We start from the raw sequence: 17,079 nt of genomic DNA on the forward strand, positions 1-17,079 counted from the left end.
AAACTTTACACCATGCATTAAACAGCAAAGCCAAATGCAAAGGAATGTTTTAATTGTAGACAACTCAAATTCATAAAGATCCAGTTTTCATCGCATTCATGTTGACCATCAAAACACGGTCCAAGCGATTGTCCATGATTGTTTTTAAAAAGGCACTTAAGAAATATGCAGGCAAATCTGTTTATGTTTACATAATGGCATTAGCAAACAAATTCTGCACCTCTTTACAACTGTGCAACTGATACACAAAGCAGGCGATGTACAAAAAGAGACAATGAATCACATACTGCTATTTTTTTTTTTTTTTTTTTTTACAAATGTCCACTGAACTCCACATTCATACCACCAATAATTAAAACCCCATTCTGATCATGGAAAAGGGCGACAATTATGAGGAAAAGAAACAGTTTGGTGGGATCATAAAAGTAAAAAGCAATGGGGAACTTCAAAAAACAAACGTCAAATGACCAAGAGGGTGCAAAAATTTTGCAAGTTCTTTCTACCCTCCAAAACCTCAGATTGTTGTAGCTGGTCAGTTGTCGTTTTCTGGCAAGAGTGGAGTCAGACTGCTGGACTGCACCAGCTCCATCTTGATCCAAGATGGAGGTGGAGCGACAGAAACCCAAAGGGATGGGTTGAGGTGGAGAACTTCCCCACAGCAGCACAGAAGGTCTTTGGTCCCAGGACTCCCAAAGATCAGGAGAAATTTGGCCGACTCCTACATGGCAGCCACTTCAATCTGAACATACAGTTGTCTGACGCCAACCTGGGCACAGGGCGGAAAGATCATGTAATGGAAACTTTGAAATTACCTTTAATGAGCGAGATGACTTTGTTAAAGCTGTATTTTCCAACAGTCCCCACCTGTGTGAAAATGTTGTGCGTTTGGCTGAGAAGCCATCTAGAATCTGCATTGGGCGCCACAAGGAGTTTGAGTGTACCGATGTAGACGTCTGTGCAAAGGGTCCAGAAGTGAGGTTCTTGAAGGTTATAGACCCCCTGAAGCTGCTGGACCTGCGAAGAACATTACTGGTTAGCAAATGCAACCTTCTTTTTTTGCAATCTTGCAACGTGACAAATTGAGGAGGTTCTGGTGGTCATTAAGGCCACATTTGTTGGTTATAAGGAAATGTTTAACCTTTTAACCGTTGCCAGAGCACCGGCGCACTGAAGCGTTTTTTTGTTTAAATAGTTCAAAGTTACTATCAGATTTAAAGTTATTACGTGGACAAACTATACATCATTAAAAAGATAAAAGACTCAACTTTCAGTATTTGACCACTATTGTATTCTAAGAAACTTATAGTGACAGTTGTGTCTTAATTTGTGTCAGGAGTTATGCAATCAAAAAATGAGTCGATACCTTTAATATGAATTATGAGCGTCAGCCGGTCTCATTCAGAAAAAAACTCCTGTGAGGTCGTCATGACAACGCTTGACAAAACAACGTCTCTCAGGGCTTTTAGCTCAAAAATGTGCAGATTTGGAGAAATATTGATAGATTCTCATAGGTTTACTTCAGATTTATATAGACAGGAATAATATTTATTGAATTTATGGGCCGTTGTAATCATTATGAGCGCTGGATACTCTGATGTACTATGTTTTCAATCCATACTGGCAGCCTGAGGGCGCCGTGTGCACATGCAGTCCATATTTGGAACACATGAAGAAGTGCCATAATAATGTGACATTCAGGAAGTCCTGACACAAAAACAAAGCTTCCAGAGATCGCTGTAACATGCAGATAAAGACGTTTTGAAGACAATAAACATGATTGCAATGATATTTGATTTACCTGTGTTCTTTGAGCCATGAAAGAAAATACTATAAAATAATATATTTTCTGTCCGATTTTTTTTCATAATAATATATTATATTTATAATGTAATGCTAATCGATATAGACTTTATCATTGTGCAGAATACTATAAAATAATATATTTTCTGTCCGATTTTTTTTATCTGACGCCAAATCAGATCACAGAAGGTTATTTAAAACACTCGACTTGCGTTATAAAGTAAATTTGGAGAACAAACATGGTTTTAATCTCATAAATTGTCGTGTATTGATGGTGTGCTAAGCTAACCTGCCACCTAGCTGTTATTTTTATGATTTTTTCTAAATAAGAATGCTTACTGAAATGTTTCTTTTTTTCAAGAAGGACGTGAAGTGAGAACTTTGAAAAAAGAAATTAGGGATTGAAACAGTGTGAATAGCCGGTCGTTAGTAATAATAATGAAGACAAAAGAAAAACATATTTAGAGCCATAACCAGGCCGGACAGGTGTGAATGTGTGCAAGGAAGACTGAGACTGAATGGGGCTCGTTTGCACCACAAAACAATATAGACAATAGACTGAATAGATGCTTAGAACATGGCAATAAACATCAGTTTGCATTTTAGAGTCTAATCAAAATAAAGTCATATGACATGATCTTGAAAAACATTTAACTAAATACAGAGTTTTAGACTTGTCATCTTCAGATTTTAAATATAACATGGTCAGACATGTGGCTTTAGCTGCAGTGCATTCATAGATTGATACAATACCAACTTCAATATAATTTTTATGAAGATATTTCATAAAAATATATTTCTAATAACTTTTCAAAACTTTGAAGCTATTTATAACTATTTTTTCATTATGACAATAATTAATTCTACATTTACAATAAACTGGCAGGTGTCAGCTTTCAAATGAGATCATACTTCTGCTTTTAGTACAAAGGGTTCATGAACTGTATCTGTTTTAGTTTGGGTATGCCATTTCTGGGGATTTTTCAAAACTGGGTTTTAAGCTTAACAGGTTAAGGACTATCTGGCATCGCCATTTTGCAGCTGGATAAAGTTTAAAGATCAGACCCTCAATATGGTGTCAAGTTCCTGAATCTTCAAATGTGGCTACTTGGTTAGTTAATTTTTGTTTATATCCCAGATTATCCTGAAACTCCCTAACCAAGAAGTCAAATACGAAGAACAGGATCCAAGAGATGGAAACGACTCACCCTTTGGTAGCATTCAGGAAGGGCATGGTCCAGAGAAGGAGGCGTTCGTTGCATCAAGATCCCTATGGACTCCCTGAGCAGAGGAACCACACTGTGGGAAAGAGGAAAGTCAGAAATTAGTCGCCGTTCTATCAGAAATTAACTCAATAGGCGCCAAGTACAACTCTGGCAACAGGAAGGGACGCCACACATAACGTCATTGGGTATTGATTTGGTTTGTAATTTTACAGCTTCCCGCATCTTGTTATAAAACTGGGGAGAGGAAATTCTGTCATAATCCTAATGAAAAGAGTTCTTGTTTGTCATGATTTTTCAGAGCGTGCTAAACATGGTCCAACAAACTTGCGCATCTTATAGTTGGGTTGGAGTTGCAGAGAGCTGTGCTGATGTCATTCCAACAGCTATAGTGCGCGTGAGTCGGCAAGTAACCCTGAGCACACTAGGATAGACATCCAAACCCATCCATTCTGCAGAAGAATCATTTGGCAGAAACGGTTGACTGGTTAGGAAAGGACTAAGACTATTTCTCTCCTAACCAGTCAGCCGTTTCTGCCCCATCAAAGCTAGGTCTTGGCTAGGCCAGCATCTTAGAAAGTCATCAGTCCTCTTTCAAACCTTCAAGGCCTGACCACTGCTCCATCTGGGAATCATTAGAGGGTTCCTTGGTTTGGACTCCTTTACCGGTCCCTAATCTACTCTATCACCCCCACATTCTCCTGAACTCCTCCCTGAAACCCCAGCCTCAGTTTGGGACACGCCAAAGTGGAGAAGCTGATCGTTGTCTCTTTTAGACCTTCACAGAACTGAAACGCAAATGTGGCAATCAACAAAGAAGCATTTCACAGCATTTGACCTTCTTAAAAAAGTTAAAACAGCAACAATGTCAGCCTTAAAAATATTTTGCCCCAACATTATTTTGATAACTTATTATAAACTGCAATCATATTACTCACAAGGCTTCGATTTCACAATGGTCATGTCTTGACTCGGCTGAAATGTTCCTGTCAGGTGCTACAGACTTTCAGATGAGTAATATTAGCACTGTGCTCCAGACCAATCTATAGCTTTACTGACTACTCAGCACTCTTTGTGGTCAAGTAACATTAGGTAATGCGTTAAATGCACTTGTTAAATTGCAATGCATGCAAACATTTTTGTTAATACTTCACTTAAAATGACTGTGGTTTACCAAACAACCGAACAAAAGCCATATAGGAACATGACACCAGAGCCTGATTGGTCTGTCTCGTCCTTTGGATCGATCAGCTTGAGTACACCTGGAAAGTAAAAAAAATCAAGTCTACTAGCAGACTGACCGCATATATATATAATTATTATTTAATATACTATATACGCAATTTTATATACTACTATTTCATGTAGACTCTTAATTAAAATTAGGTTACAAAAGAGCCATTTATAAATAAATAAAGAATAATTAAGAATAAAATGCTGTTTAAAATAGTGTTATATGGAGTATAGCATGTCACATCACAGAACATGCCAACTTCCTGAAGGATTTTCTATTGTCTGTTACCTATTCCACTGCAACATATGACCATTTGTTTCCATCGACATGACAGGTCATCATAAAACTGGCCACTGTGCATTCCTCTCAGTAACTGGTCTGTTTGTCCCTCTTTTAGAAAATAAAATGAAAACAGGAAAGTACTGGATGAGGGTACCTCAGACCTCTGACATCATACTATTGTTCCACACCTTCCTGTTCATTGAAACGGAGGCACTCACCGTTCACTGGTGCTTGATCGCTAACCTGCCCGAAAAAGCCCGTAATGCAGTTACATTAGTGACTCAGCCAGCCAAAATGCAATTACGTGCGAGTGTCAAGGGTAAGCTGGCCAGTGACATAGACAAAATGTCACCACCTAGGTCAGGGTGACAATCAGGATAAATTATTTCTGCACGGACGAATGTAATCATCTATAAACTTAGTCACAGTAAAACACAAGCACTTCTAAACCGCACAGAAATTATTAGTTATCACGCCCAGACAACCCTAGCCTCTAAATTGGAGAGCAGAAGCATTTATGACACCAGAACCACCACAGGAATGATGTGAAGTCTGTGTCTGAATCAGCACAGTGGGAATTAGAGCAGGTACTTTTAACTTGAGATTTATATGGAAAAGGAAACAAACTTTTCCATTACTAGGGCAAGAAGTTCTTGGGATTCTACCACAAAAAGCTTAAGGTGCTTTACTGCTAGGAACCTACTGCACTCACCGTTATGGTCGAATAGCTATTAGGCCTTGAACATAAAACGTATGTCTGGATTCAAGGGCATATTTTTGTAGAATGAGTGTCTACAGACATTTGAACATCTGACCAGCTCCGCCAATACTTTACTATAAATTATTACTAATACTATAACTTTTTCTCTTGCCACAAAGCTGATTGTAAAAAGGGGTTCAATCTGAATATACAAGACAATTTACGTAAACCTGGATGAATCGTCTGTCTCATTTCACCTAAAAAATTAAGACTGTAAAAAAAATTAAATATTTTATTTTTAAAATACAAAAATATATTTAGAGTCTACTATATAAATATAGCTAAATAAGTGATTAGCCTATATATTTAATAATTTATTAAATTAATACATATATATTAATAATATTATCTAGCCAAATAAATATATACTGTATGCATATTTAATATATTTACATTATTATTGCATAACATTTCTTTATTAAATTATATATAAATCATGTATTTTATTTTTGTATGTATTTTAATGAAATGTTATGCAAAAATAATCAAATAATTGTTTCTAAATATGCTCTATAATAGCTAGAACTTACCAGTTAATATGATATTAAAATGAAATCAAGTTAACGGTGAACGTTCATTATTTTAATGTACAGAGCTGAGCTAAAATAAAGTGAATGATGTTGCATCATGTAAATGTGGCTTGCTCCCCACCAATTAAACACCATGAATCAGAATTCTGAAAAAAAGTAGTGTAAAGTAGCTAGTTATGCAGACAGCACAGTGTTAAAACACATTATGTGAAGAAATACAGTAAATCAAATAACAAAACAGTAACATGAAACAAAAGCAGCTTTAGAGAGACAAACGAATCCATCCTCAAAGGCCCAGCTTAGTTCACCCAGAACAAATGTTAATTACTGTTAACGTTCCTTACTCGCCCATTCCTTGGGCTTTAGGCTGCGACCCAAAGCGTGGTGGTGGGGGACTGCTGTAGGTCACAGCAGCAGGACTCCTCCACTCCCTCTTACTAATCACAGGGTACCAACACAGCTCTCCAGATATCCCCCTAAAGCAAGGCTTCCGCACCCAGAGCGGCCTTAGCTAAACACGCCCCGGTTCGCGTACAGCAGGGGGTCTTTTGCGGAGAGTCCCGCGCACATGGGTCACGCCTCAGGTGCGGCTGATGAAGGAGAAGTCCATCACCCTAGTGAAAGGTCAAACATCTGAATGTGAGCAAGATGGCTGGATCAAAATCTCTAAAGATCAGGCACTCTACTGAGAATATCAATCTCACAATGTGGGGTGCATGGGGAAAACGCTGTCCAAACAAAGCAGAGTCCATTTTAACGATCAAACGAAGAACCACAGACATTCCACGCGGCCAATTATGGTTTATCTCTCACAAGACTCGAACAATAAATGATTCTGCTGCGCCAGACGTAGACAGACATGACGTTCAAACACATAAGAGAGTCTACAGTTGCAGATAAATTCGTGCTTTGGTCCACATCTTTCCTACTGGTATCATGTGTTTAATAAATCTATATACATAACAGGCAGGTTTCCCCAAACACATTAAGCCTAGTTCTGGATAATGCATCACTTTTTCTTGGGCTGTTTTCAGAATAGCATACTAGAATACAACTATTTCTGCAGTATATAGTATGCAAATTTCGCAAGTACCTTTGACCTTCTACATCTGGCAAAATGGTTGTAGTTTTGTCCCACAACTTTAAGTGGAACACAACATAAAATACTTTGGAAAAAAGTCAATGGGTTCCAAAATAGTTTTGGTCCCCACTGACATATTATATGGACGAAAACAGCGGTAACGTACGGTGAAATCTTGTCATGGGTAGGCTGTGACCTATCAATGTGGCATATATGTTCATATATTCATTCAGTTAATGTAGCAACCCAAGATCATATCAGGCATCATCACATCGCTGCCTGCATACAGCAAAGTCAGTCATATGTGAGGCTAATGCACAATCAAATCTAATAATCAAATGAATGGACACATCTATCTTATGACTTATACAACAAACAAATGTTTTGTGCGGGACACAGTAAGAGAGGGAGGCGGCGCGTTGTCAGCGAACCGACAAGCAGCCTAGTCATTCCATCAAAATGCGCAAACGCGCAAAGACAGCCACATACACACTATTGGTCTGGTCACTCTGGTGACGGCGCACCAGGATTTGAATAGGCTACAGTCAGAAAACATTGTGTCAGCAGTACAGCTTTACAGTACAAAAACAGCTTAAATTCGCTCCTACAAACTGCGCAAGGCGCACACACCGACACGCAATGAGCGTCTGGCGACGGCGCACCAGGATTAAAAAAAAAACTACAAAACAGCATTTTAACCCTTACGAAATGCACCATAATCGCACAGATAGACCTACAGTACAAATAAGGCAGAGGTGACGGCGCACCAGGGTATGGAAGAGAGAACATTTTGGTGTTCTCATAGCGCATAGCAGGCCTATAACTGTTAGCCCACCATCAGACAACAAACACAAGCCAATATAAGGGTTTTAAAAATAATAAATAAATGAATAATTTACGTTTTAAAGGGGGTGCTTACTTTTATTTGTAGACGAAACTCCTTTTCCTCGATTTACTGAAGCCTATAAAACGCATTTGCAGCTGCACAGCTAACGTTAGCACAGTGAGCGTATGGCTCGCTCATAGGCTGTGATGCGGCAACTGCCCATCCAACGGCGCGGGCGCCTCTGACGTGAATGGAGCAGAACAGACTTTCCTCCTGGCTCTTATTTCCATTGAAAAGGAGAGACTCGTGAAATTGAGAAATACACCCAACAAAGAGGACTTTTACAACAAAGTAATTGACATCTTTGCCCAGAGGGATAGACGCATGGACTTTCCCGTTAGCGACCACAGCTCTTTTTCTTCATAGGTGGATGCTAAGTAGCTTGAAGCGAGGAGTGATTGAGAGCGAGTGGATCATGTGACATGAAGCACGCTCGGTCTCTGCCGCAATGTTGATAATTCAAGACAGCACGAGAACTGACTGCGCATGCGCAAATCTACGTAAACTACGTTCTATGGACCAAAGAGGCACTGCTAACCTCTGCCTCAATGGCCATGGCCTAGAATTTTCTGCATGAAACAATGATTTTTAGGAGCAAACAATGGCAAAAGGAGTATATTATATGTGTATTCCTGAAAAATTGTGTTACAAAAATTAATATTTGGAATAAAATAAATACAATTAATAATGTGGTGAATTAATAAAGCTCTTGGAATTAATAAATGTAATGTCAACATTTCCTTTGGTGAGGCACTGCCTACCCTGCCTACCCTGACTGCACGTCCCTGGAAAACAGGTATACTACAGTACCCCACAATGCAATGTGTTTGACATGGCCTTCCAATTAGAAGTTATTAATTCCTCAATTTAACTTCTTTTAACTCCTTTGACCAATTTTACATAAAATTTTATTAAAAATACAAAATAAAGTTTTAATTTGGGCCATGTGATTTAGAACGTTGTTTGGAATGCTTATCGTTCCATAATGAAGCAATTTGACATACTGTTCCACATAATAATTTTTAAGAGTAGCAGACAGAAGTGTTAGAAGAGCAGGAGAGACTTCTTACCAACCCCCCCCCCAAAAAATCTTACCAACCCCAAACGTTTGACCAGTAGTTATACTGCCCAATATAATATACTGAATGCTAATATTCAATTGTGAACTTAATCTGAGGTCTGAGAAAACCAATACAGGTTTAGTCATATCAAAATCTGTTAGCGTCAAAAGATAATGTCTACATATGTACCACAGGAACGAGACGTCTAGAGCTTTATGTGAGGGAGGCTAAGCTCCATTCTAGTTTGCAACTATTTTAATTATGTGCTCTGGAAATGAAGGACTTTCCATTTTCATGTGATACCTTTGTGCATGTGCCATACCAGATCCGCCTCCAGATTGCACCTGAATGAGACAGAGACGTCGCCACGCAGGTGCAATGTGGGAAAGTGTCCATACTCTCAGCCTTAGTCTCAATTCTCAGTATTTGCCACTCTGCAACTGCATGGAAAACTCAAGAACAGAGGGGAAAAAATGTCTAAGCTGGGGTCTATGACATAAACCTCCCCTCTTTGTGAAACAAAGAGAAGGAAAAATCCATCTTAAAAGATGCCTTTGTTGCAGTAACATTCACAGATCGCCACCACATTCCAGAGAGGGAGAAGAAAAGCCTCAAACATGGACAAGAGCGAGGAAGAGGGGGGTTGGAGAAACGAGATGAATATACGGGAAAGACTTGTGCATTTTGCAAAAAGGGGCCACGTTCTCCATCAGAACGGTGGTATTTTCACTGAAGCACGGTAACCACAGGCCATCTGCAATTTAAACATGGGGCACACACACAGCAGCTCCTGCTCAAATTTACACAGTCTTTACACACATTTACCTACATCACACAGAAAAAACTAAGCCTATTCATCACCATAATACTATCTGATACTTTTTCCGAGATTATGCAGGAGGAATGGTGGATTTGGTAGGTTTAAAAAGCGAACAAAGGCACAAGAATGCTAGACAAGCATGCATTTTTCTTGCTCGACTGGAGTTGTTTGAAAAATGCCACATGAGAGACTACAGTCCTAGGTTTTCTGGCTTTGCCACATGTTGAGAAAGTGCTCTGGGCTCCACCCTCCGAGCGTGTATCCTGTAATTCACCCGGCTGGAGTGCCAACGGCTCCACAAGGCTCTTGGTGAAGGGCACTGTGAAGTGGCTTTTGTATAATCTGTGTTGCGTGCCGTTGAGGGTTTCTGGGTGGGGTTGAGGGTGGAGGTGTCTTGAGCAGAGAAGAGAGAGGTCAGTGCTCATAACAGCGTGGGCCGAGGTGTGCGTACTCACCTCACTCCTATGAGAAGTGCGATGAGCATGGAGCAGATAGGGTCTGCGATCATCAGGTCGTATTTCTGCATTAGGATGGCTGATATGATGACTCCGACACTGCCCAATGTGTCCGCAACAATGTGAAGAAAAACTCCTGCAATGAAGAAAATTTGCATTTTGTGAGTCGCTTTGGATTAAAGCGTCTGCTTAACAAATAAATGTAAATGTTAATTGTTCCAAAACCTAAAGAAATACACATTACCATTTAAAATTTGGACTTGTTAAGATGTTTTAAATGTTTTTGAAAGAAGTCTCTTATGCTCACTAATGCTTCATTTATTTGATTAAAAATACAGTACAACAGTAATAATGTAAAATATTGTTACAATTTAAAATAACTGTTTTCTAATTCAGTACATTTTGAAATCTAATTTATTCCTGTGATGCAAAGCTGAATTTTTAGCATCATTACTCCAGTCTTCAGTGTCACGTGATCCTTTAGAAATCATTCTAATATACTGATTTTGAGCACAAGAAACATTTCTTATAATTATTATCAATGTTGATCATCTGCTTTATTCTTGTGAAAAAAAATTCAGGAATCTTCGTTGAATAGAAAGTTCAACAAAACAGCATTTTTTGAAAAATAAATCTTTTGTAGAATTATAAATGTCTTTTCTGCCACTTTTGATGAATTGAATGCATCCTTGCTGATGTATATTTATATTGACTACGGATGAACAGATATAAAAAATTTTAGCCGATACCAATAACTGATAATTCTTTCTATTTCAAAGCCGATAACAGATATATTTTGGCCAATAAATCAAAATCTAAATTCAAATGTTCTTATCGGACCGATAACGCTAACATTAAAAATTAAAATATGGGCCGATACCGATAGGGTGGCCAATATATTGCGCATACCTAATAGTGACCTCAAACTTTTGAATGGTAGTGTATATAAATATATAAATTATATACAAAAATATCAAAAGTATATTTTACGATATCTCAAATTAGTATTAATAATGTAATAATTAATGTAACATTAATATTATAACTAAATCTTTAATAAAACAAATTGAAAACCCCCCACACTAGGGCTTTTGTCTACATGAAAGGTTCTGGTTTTCACTTAAATATCACTAATATTGAGTAAATATTGAGTCTGAGATGAGGATACAACTTTAGCTAGCACCCATATTCAAAACATAACTGTGGACAGAACTTGCTGTCTGGGATCTAGTGGTAACCCTCAAACTGATGATGTCATTTCACAAAGAGGTAATTTGAGAACATCCGAGAATGAATAGCTAACCTGTAAGACTATCCTCCCAGACAAAATCTCCAGAATATATCAAAACATACAATACTACGCTAAAACCTTGAAGTGAGTTAGTCAACATTTCCTAAACTCAAAGGTCTGTACTGACTGTCCTGTCTTGACACTGGAGAATAGTTGTGGACTGTGGTGTGATGGCACGCCATGAGACAGTCCACTAAGTCCTTTCCTTTCCCCAGAATGAGATGACATACTTGCGGTTACTCTCAGTTTTGCAGAAAGCATGACCGCAGTATTGGAGCAAACTCCCTAATAAGTGAAGACCCCATCCAAATGTGGTCAAAGCAAATACGAGAAAAATAACGAGAATACTGGAGCTCACCGCGGCGCGTCCTTATAAACAGGCTGTGTTTAGAATAGAATACTAGCTTACTATTTACCAAATTCTATGCAGTATATACTGCCAACAATTAAGACAATAAAATAGCAATGGGAACAGTAGAAAAATGAAAAAGAAAATGACCTGAAAGTATTTATTTTGGTAATAACATATTTATATAAAAATTATATTCAATACTATTATTAATTAAAACTATTTTTTACAATAAAAACACTTCTAAAACACTGGATAAAACATATCACTCTTTTTATTATTATTATAAATATATTAATTTCCTTAATATTTTTTTTTGTAAAATAATACAACTGTTTTAATTTATTAATAATAATAATAATAAAAAAATTAAAACAATGTTTTTTGCCAAATTACTTATTAAATTATTCTATTACTCTATTATTAAACCATTTTTTTTATTATTATTATTAATGAAAACGTTTGTCTTTTGTAAAATAATATCAATATCTAATTAATATTTTCATCTCATAATGATACTAATACTACGACTACTACTACTATGACTACTACTACTACTACTACTAATAATAATAATAATAATAATAAAATTAATATATTCCATTATATTTTTTCCAAATAACATTATTTTGGGAAATTAATAATATTAATAATTGAATTTATATTATTTAAAAAAAAAGTTATAATATTGAAATACAATATAATAATGATGATAATTGTGTGAAAATGTCAACCATTGGCATTGCATTTTGGGGCACAGTAGTCTGTGCAGTGCATTATATTGCATACTGCACATTTTGGCAAATCTAATTATACTACGCATAGAGAAAATTAGCATACTAAGCTCTGCGTAAAAAGTAAAAGTAGAACACTAGTATGCAATTCCAAAGAGCCAAAATAGACGTGACGAGCTTCAGGGTGGAAGGTTGGTACAAACTACTTGCAATTCATCACAGTGAGTGGAGAAGAGGATCCTCGGCTGGGATGGAGGCAGTGTAACCTTTTGCACTGTCACCTCCTCTCCTCCCCTCCCCCTTCTCTACGTGGTCCTCCCTTCGGTGCCCCGTTCTTTCTCCCTCGAGCAGGCCTCCCAAAGGATCCATTCTCTCTCTGTGTGTGCCAGGGTGAAGGGGACAAACTACTTTCTCTGCTCTGCTCTTTCCCACAGAAGCTCGGACAAAGGGATTTAAAGCGACAGTGTACCGCACTTGCTCTAGTGTCAGTGTTAACCAGGTTAGAGTCCAAGTCAAAGGTTAGAGGTTGGGATGGTCAGAGGTGTCACTTCGTCACACATAAAAGTCCATCATCCAGTCACATCCGATGTAGACCACTCATTTCAAGTGTTTTCCTTGTTTAAATGAAGATGCAGAATTTTCGGAATTGTTACGACTACAGAACCTCATCTACTAAGATTTCAAAATATTGACCGCCTATAAAAGAGGAAAAAGATGTCTAGACCTGATAGATGTGGTTCTAAATATTTTCATATCTGGTACCTTGCTAAAAGCATGCTGATTATCGTTAAACAAGAGATCTCTAGTGCCCTCTGGTGGTGACTAAACATAAATAAGAAAACATACCTTGTAATATCTGCTTGCTGGCACCTTTCCCCGGTGTGTGTGATTGGTCATCTGAGGACACAGACAGATTAGAAATGAATCATGCTATACCAGACACCATCACGATGCATCAAAACAGCTTCTAAAATTTTGACACAGCATGAGGACACCAAATAACACATCTGATGCATTATAACAGTACTGGCTCGAAATAGATATAACACACAAATCAGAGAGATAACTTGAGGTGTTACCGTGGCAGTGGGGATCGTCATGCGAATGGCCATGTCCTCCGTGTGAATGCCCATGATCATGTCCATGTTTGGACTCATGACTGTGGCCGTGGTCTCCATGACTGTGTCCATGTCCCACATTCCCATTAAATAGAGAATGACTGTGGCCATGACCTTAAAATATGAAACGAGAGGACACATCTATGAAGAAGCACGTGTGTGAACGACTCGGGAGCGGTTTCACCTAATAGTTACAAGATACTTACCTTCACCGTCGTGTGAATGTCCATGTCCTCCATGCTGAAAAACGAATATTCCTACAAGATTCACCAACAGCCCTGCTATAGACACCGGGAGCAAGCGTTCATGGTGCACATCAGGGGGTTCCAGCGCCCTCTGGTGAGAAGACGAGATGGCATCATTCATAAACAGATTTTACTGGATCAGCGTCACTTGGCAAGTGAATCAACTGTAATCTTATAACCGTACGTACCTCTACTCCTTCTGAGAAGATAAAGAATGCGGTAAAGATGAGAAAAAGGCCGTTCACAAAGCCCGCGAGAACTTCTGCTCTGACATACCTACAAAAATAAATAAAATGGGCATGCATAAGAATCCAGTGATGCAACCAAAGACACCGTTTCCTGTCAACACCACGCAAGCAGAAGTAAATATATCCTTCATAGGAAACTTGTGTCATTGGTACTCTAGCACAAAAGTTGTTTTAAGTTATGATGTGGTCTCTCACCCGTATGAGAAGGAGTCGTTGGACCTCCACCGTGAGATGACTGATGCTGCAAGGCCTGCCAGGAGAGCAGTGCAGTCAAAGAACATGTGAAAGGAATCGGATATCAAACCTAAACTGAGAATCAAAGCAACACAAAAAGGGAAGTGTTTAATAATCATGAAACCTGAGAACTGCATCCCACCCTATATTGAGGTCAGTCACGTAAGGCCTTTTGTTAGACATTACTCACTCTTTCATTTAAAGACAACGATATGTTCATCGAGATTTGGGTTTCAAGTATTGTTGGTTGCAAGTGGGTCAAACTGTGCAAAATTAAATAGATAATTTCAGTGAATAAAAAAATAAATAAAAAAACAAGATTATTATAACTTTTAAAATGTACTAATGCAATGAAATAGTTCATCATAATAATTCAGTTTATCAATTATCGAATGGCAGATAGTCTATTAAATTATTATAATAAAAATAATAATCCTTATTTCAGGCTTCGCTGCAAGCACTCCCATTTGTATACTATTTTCATATGAAAGTGTATTAAATCAATTATAATAATTAATAATTTCACATCAAATTAATTGTAAAAAAAGTATTATTTGTATTGATATAATAATAAATAATAACATCTTCACTATCTGGATATTCATTTGCATAATATGATCAGTGTATAAATAAAATACTATAAACAACAATAACAAAATAAAAAATAATAATTGTTATTGATAATAAATAATAATAATAGTAATAAAAATAATAAAAATTCAATTTTTGCTGTCTGCATTACCATTTTTGAGCTTGTATAATTTGCATAATATTTTCAGTGTATAAATTCATTAATTATTATTATTATATATTTTATAATTATAATAAAATTGTTGTTGTTATTAGTATCATCCATATAGTATTGGATAATAATAAAGATTATTATTATTACTACAATAATTACATATTATGTTTTTTGTTATTATTCATCAAGTAATAATAAATAATAAATAAATGTCATGAATAAATGATCAGTGTACAATAATAATAAAATATACAGGCCTACATAAAACAAACAACTGAAAATAAAAAAAACTAACTTTGCTAACTTTGTCACAGGAAATTGCTGTCAGTGTGCACAACCTAATAATACACATCAGAAATATGGATAAAAACAATATAAAACTCTTTAAGTTTAAACAATTTTACAACCTCAAAGAAAGTGCATGTATGATGAACATATGGCAAAATACACCCTAATATCCAATGGCATACAAATGGTTAATCCCCTTTTTCCATATTTGGTATATTTGGAATATTACAGCTGTTTCTCAAAACCAAGCCAGACCTGCTTCACTAAAAAGCTTTTTGGGGCATTAAAAGCATTGTTAAACAATCAAATATACCTATATGCTCACATATGCTCATCTAGAAAAAACACCTCAATATGTTGAGCCACATCCTGTATTATTATTTTTTTTACTTCGATCAGCCATCAATCTCACTTCAATGACTATGATAACAGATCTTGAGAGAAACTCAATTCAAAACATCCCTAACAGACCTAAGGGCCCTAAACAAAAGCACACTAGCTCATCCCACATTAGACCTACGTGGCATATTCTTATTTGGCCCCCTACAGTTAACGTTACCTGTTACTCCATATGCCGTAACTCAGCTCCACGAACGCGAAGGACAGGTTCAAACACAGGAAGAAAAACAGATTGCGAGAGGTTTTATCGGCAAGAATTGATCTGGAGAAGAACACACAGATAAAAAATAAAGAGGGAGTTTTCAGACTGATTCATTTAAGAAAGTGGCCTGACCAGACAGACTGGCTGTAACGTTAAACCCACAGCTAACAAATACACGACTTCAGTTTATTAAAATGAAATGCTCTGGGGAAATGACATGGGGTCCAGATACACTCTCAATAGACGTGTTTTGTTGTGGAATATATTTTAACACGTGTAATAAAGTAAATTGAGAGACATTATAAATCTTGTTAAATGTTTACTTCGCTTTGCTAACATCTGTCTGCCTGAACGATAACCTGAAACGGTCTTGCTTCCTTGTCATAACAGTTAAATTTACTTTTCAGGATGTATTTAATCTCTTTATATGTTTTGTAAAGGAATTAGTCTAAATAATGTTTTATAGACACATTTTGAATACAGTTTCGCGAGCTAACTAGCATGCTAACTGCATTAGCCACACAAAACCGACAGCTGTGAGTAAAACTCAATGAATTATTATACATTTAAGCGTCGTTACCTGAACCAGCCCGATAACTTGACGAACAAGTTGAATTTGGCAGGCTTGTACTCGTCATCTTTAATGGATAACGGGAGCATGTTTCAGCGAAGCGTCTCCGGTAAGCCGTTGAGCAGCACTGCGGCTTCACGAGCGTCTGGACGCAAAACAGCGGAAAGTCATCGCGCCGACGTCGCGTGCGTCATGTCACTGACCCGGTGTAACTTGTATTGAACAAACCTCACAGATTTCTTAGATAGATGTATATTAATTGTAATGTTTATGTTTTGTAAGTTCGTTCATTCATTAATTCATTCATCTTTGATTATTTAAATAGTCAATCCATGTAGGCCTATAGGTCCATGTGTGAAATATTCAAAATATTCAAAATGTATTACAAAATGTAAGTGAAGTTGAGTTTTTATTTATATATTTGTTTATTTATTTATGTTAGAAATATCCTTCTGATAATATAGGCTAATGAATATTGCCCTTCTAACAATAATACATTATTCTTTTATTACACAGATGCGAA

At 37.1% G+C, this 17,079-nt stretch overlaps 1 protein-coding gene across 2 annotated transcripts; it reads right to left on the reverse strand.

The window, feature by feature from the left end:
* Nucleotides 1–35: 35 nt before the first annotated feature.
* Nucleotides 36–16,753, reverse strand: slc30a7 (solute carrier family 30 member 7). Of its 2 annotated transcripts, none has more exons than XM_077226289.1 (11): nucleotides 16,566–16,753; nucleotides 15,944–16,045; nucleotides 14,313–14,426; nucleotides 14,058–14,145; nucleotides 13,831–13,960; nucleotides 13,586–13,738; nucleotides 13,353–13,403; nucleotides 10,133–10,268; nucleotides 3,009–3,099; nucleotides 865–1,014; nucleotides 36–766 (listed from the first exon to the last, which is right to left on the reverse strand). In XM_077226289.1, exons 1-11 carry the CDS (start codon nucleotides 16,643–16,645, stop codon nucleotides 719–721), a joined length of 1,143 nt encoding a protein of 380 aa, XP_077082404.1. In that variant the 5' UTR covers nucleotides 16,646–16,753; the 3' UTR covers nucleotides 36–718. The 2 variants fall into 2 exon arrangements, with proteins under 2 accessions (XP_077082404.1, XP_077082405.1); XM_077226290.1 differs by having other exon boundaries at nucleotides 14,313–14,421; nucleotides 16,566–16,725.
* Between the last annotated feature and the right edge of the window lie 326 nt (nucleotides 16,754–17,079).

The sequence above is a fragment of the Siphateles boraxobius genome, unplaced genomic scaffold (assembly GCF_051911475.1).
Source record: "Siphateles boraxobius isolate OS27281-9 unplaced genomic scaffold, OSU_SipBor_1 13, whole genome shotgun sequence".
In the NCBI taxonomy this organism is placed as follows: Eukaryota; Metazoa; Chordata; class Actinopteri; order Cypriniformes; family Leuciscidae; genus Siphateles; species Siphateles boraxobius.

Excerpts from the sequence above, each read along its gene's own strand:
- slc30a7 (XM_077226289.1), bottom strand. The coding sequence starts at position 16,645 with ATGCTCCCGTTATCCATTAAAGATGACGAGTACAAGCCTGCCAAATTC. Across the intron at positions 13,961-14,057 it reads TCTTCTCAGAAGGAGTAGAG|AGGGCGCTGGAACCCCCTGA; the intron begins GTACGTACGGTT and ends TCTTCTCACCAG. Across the intron at positions 13,739-13,830 it reads ACATTCACACGACGGTGAAG|GTCATGGCCACAGTCATTCT; the intron begins GTAAGTATCTTG and ends TCATATTTTAAG.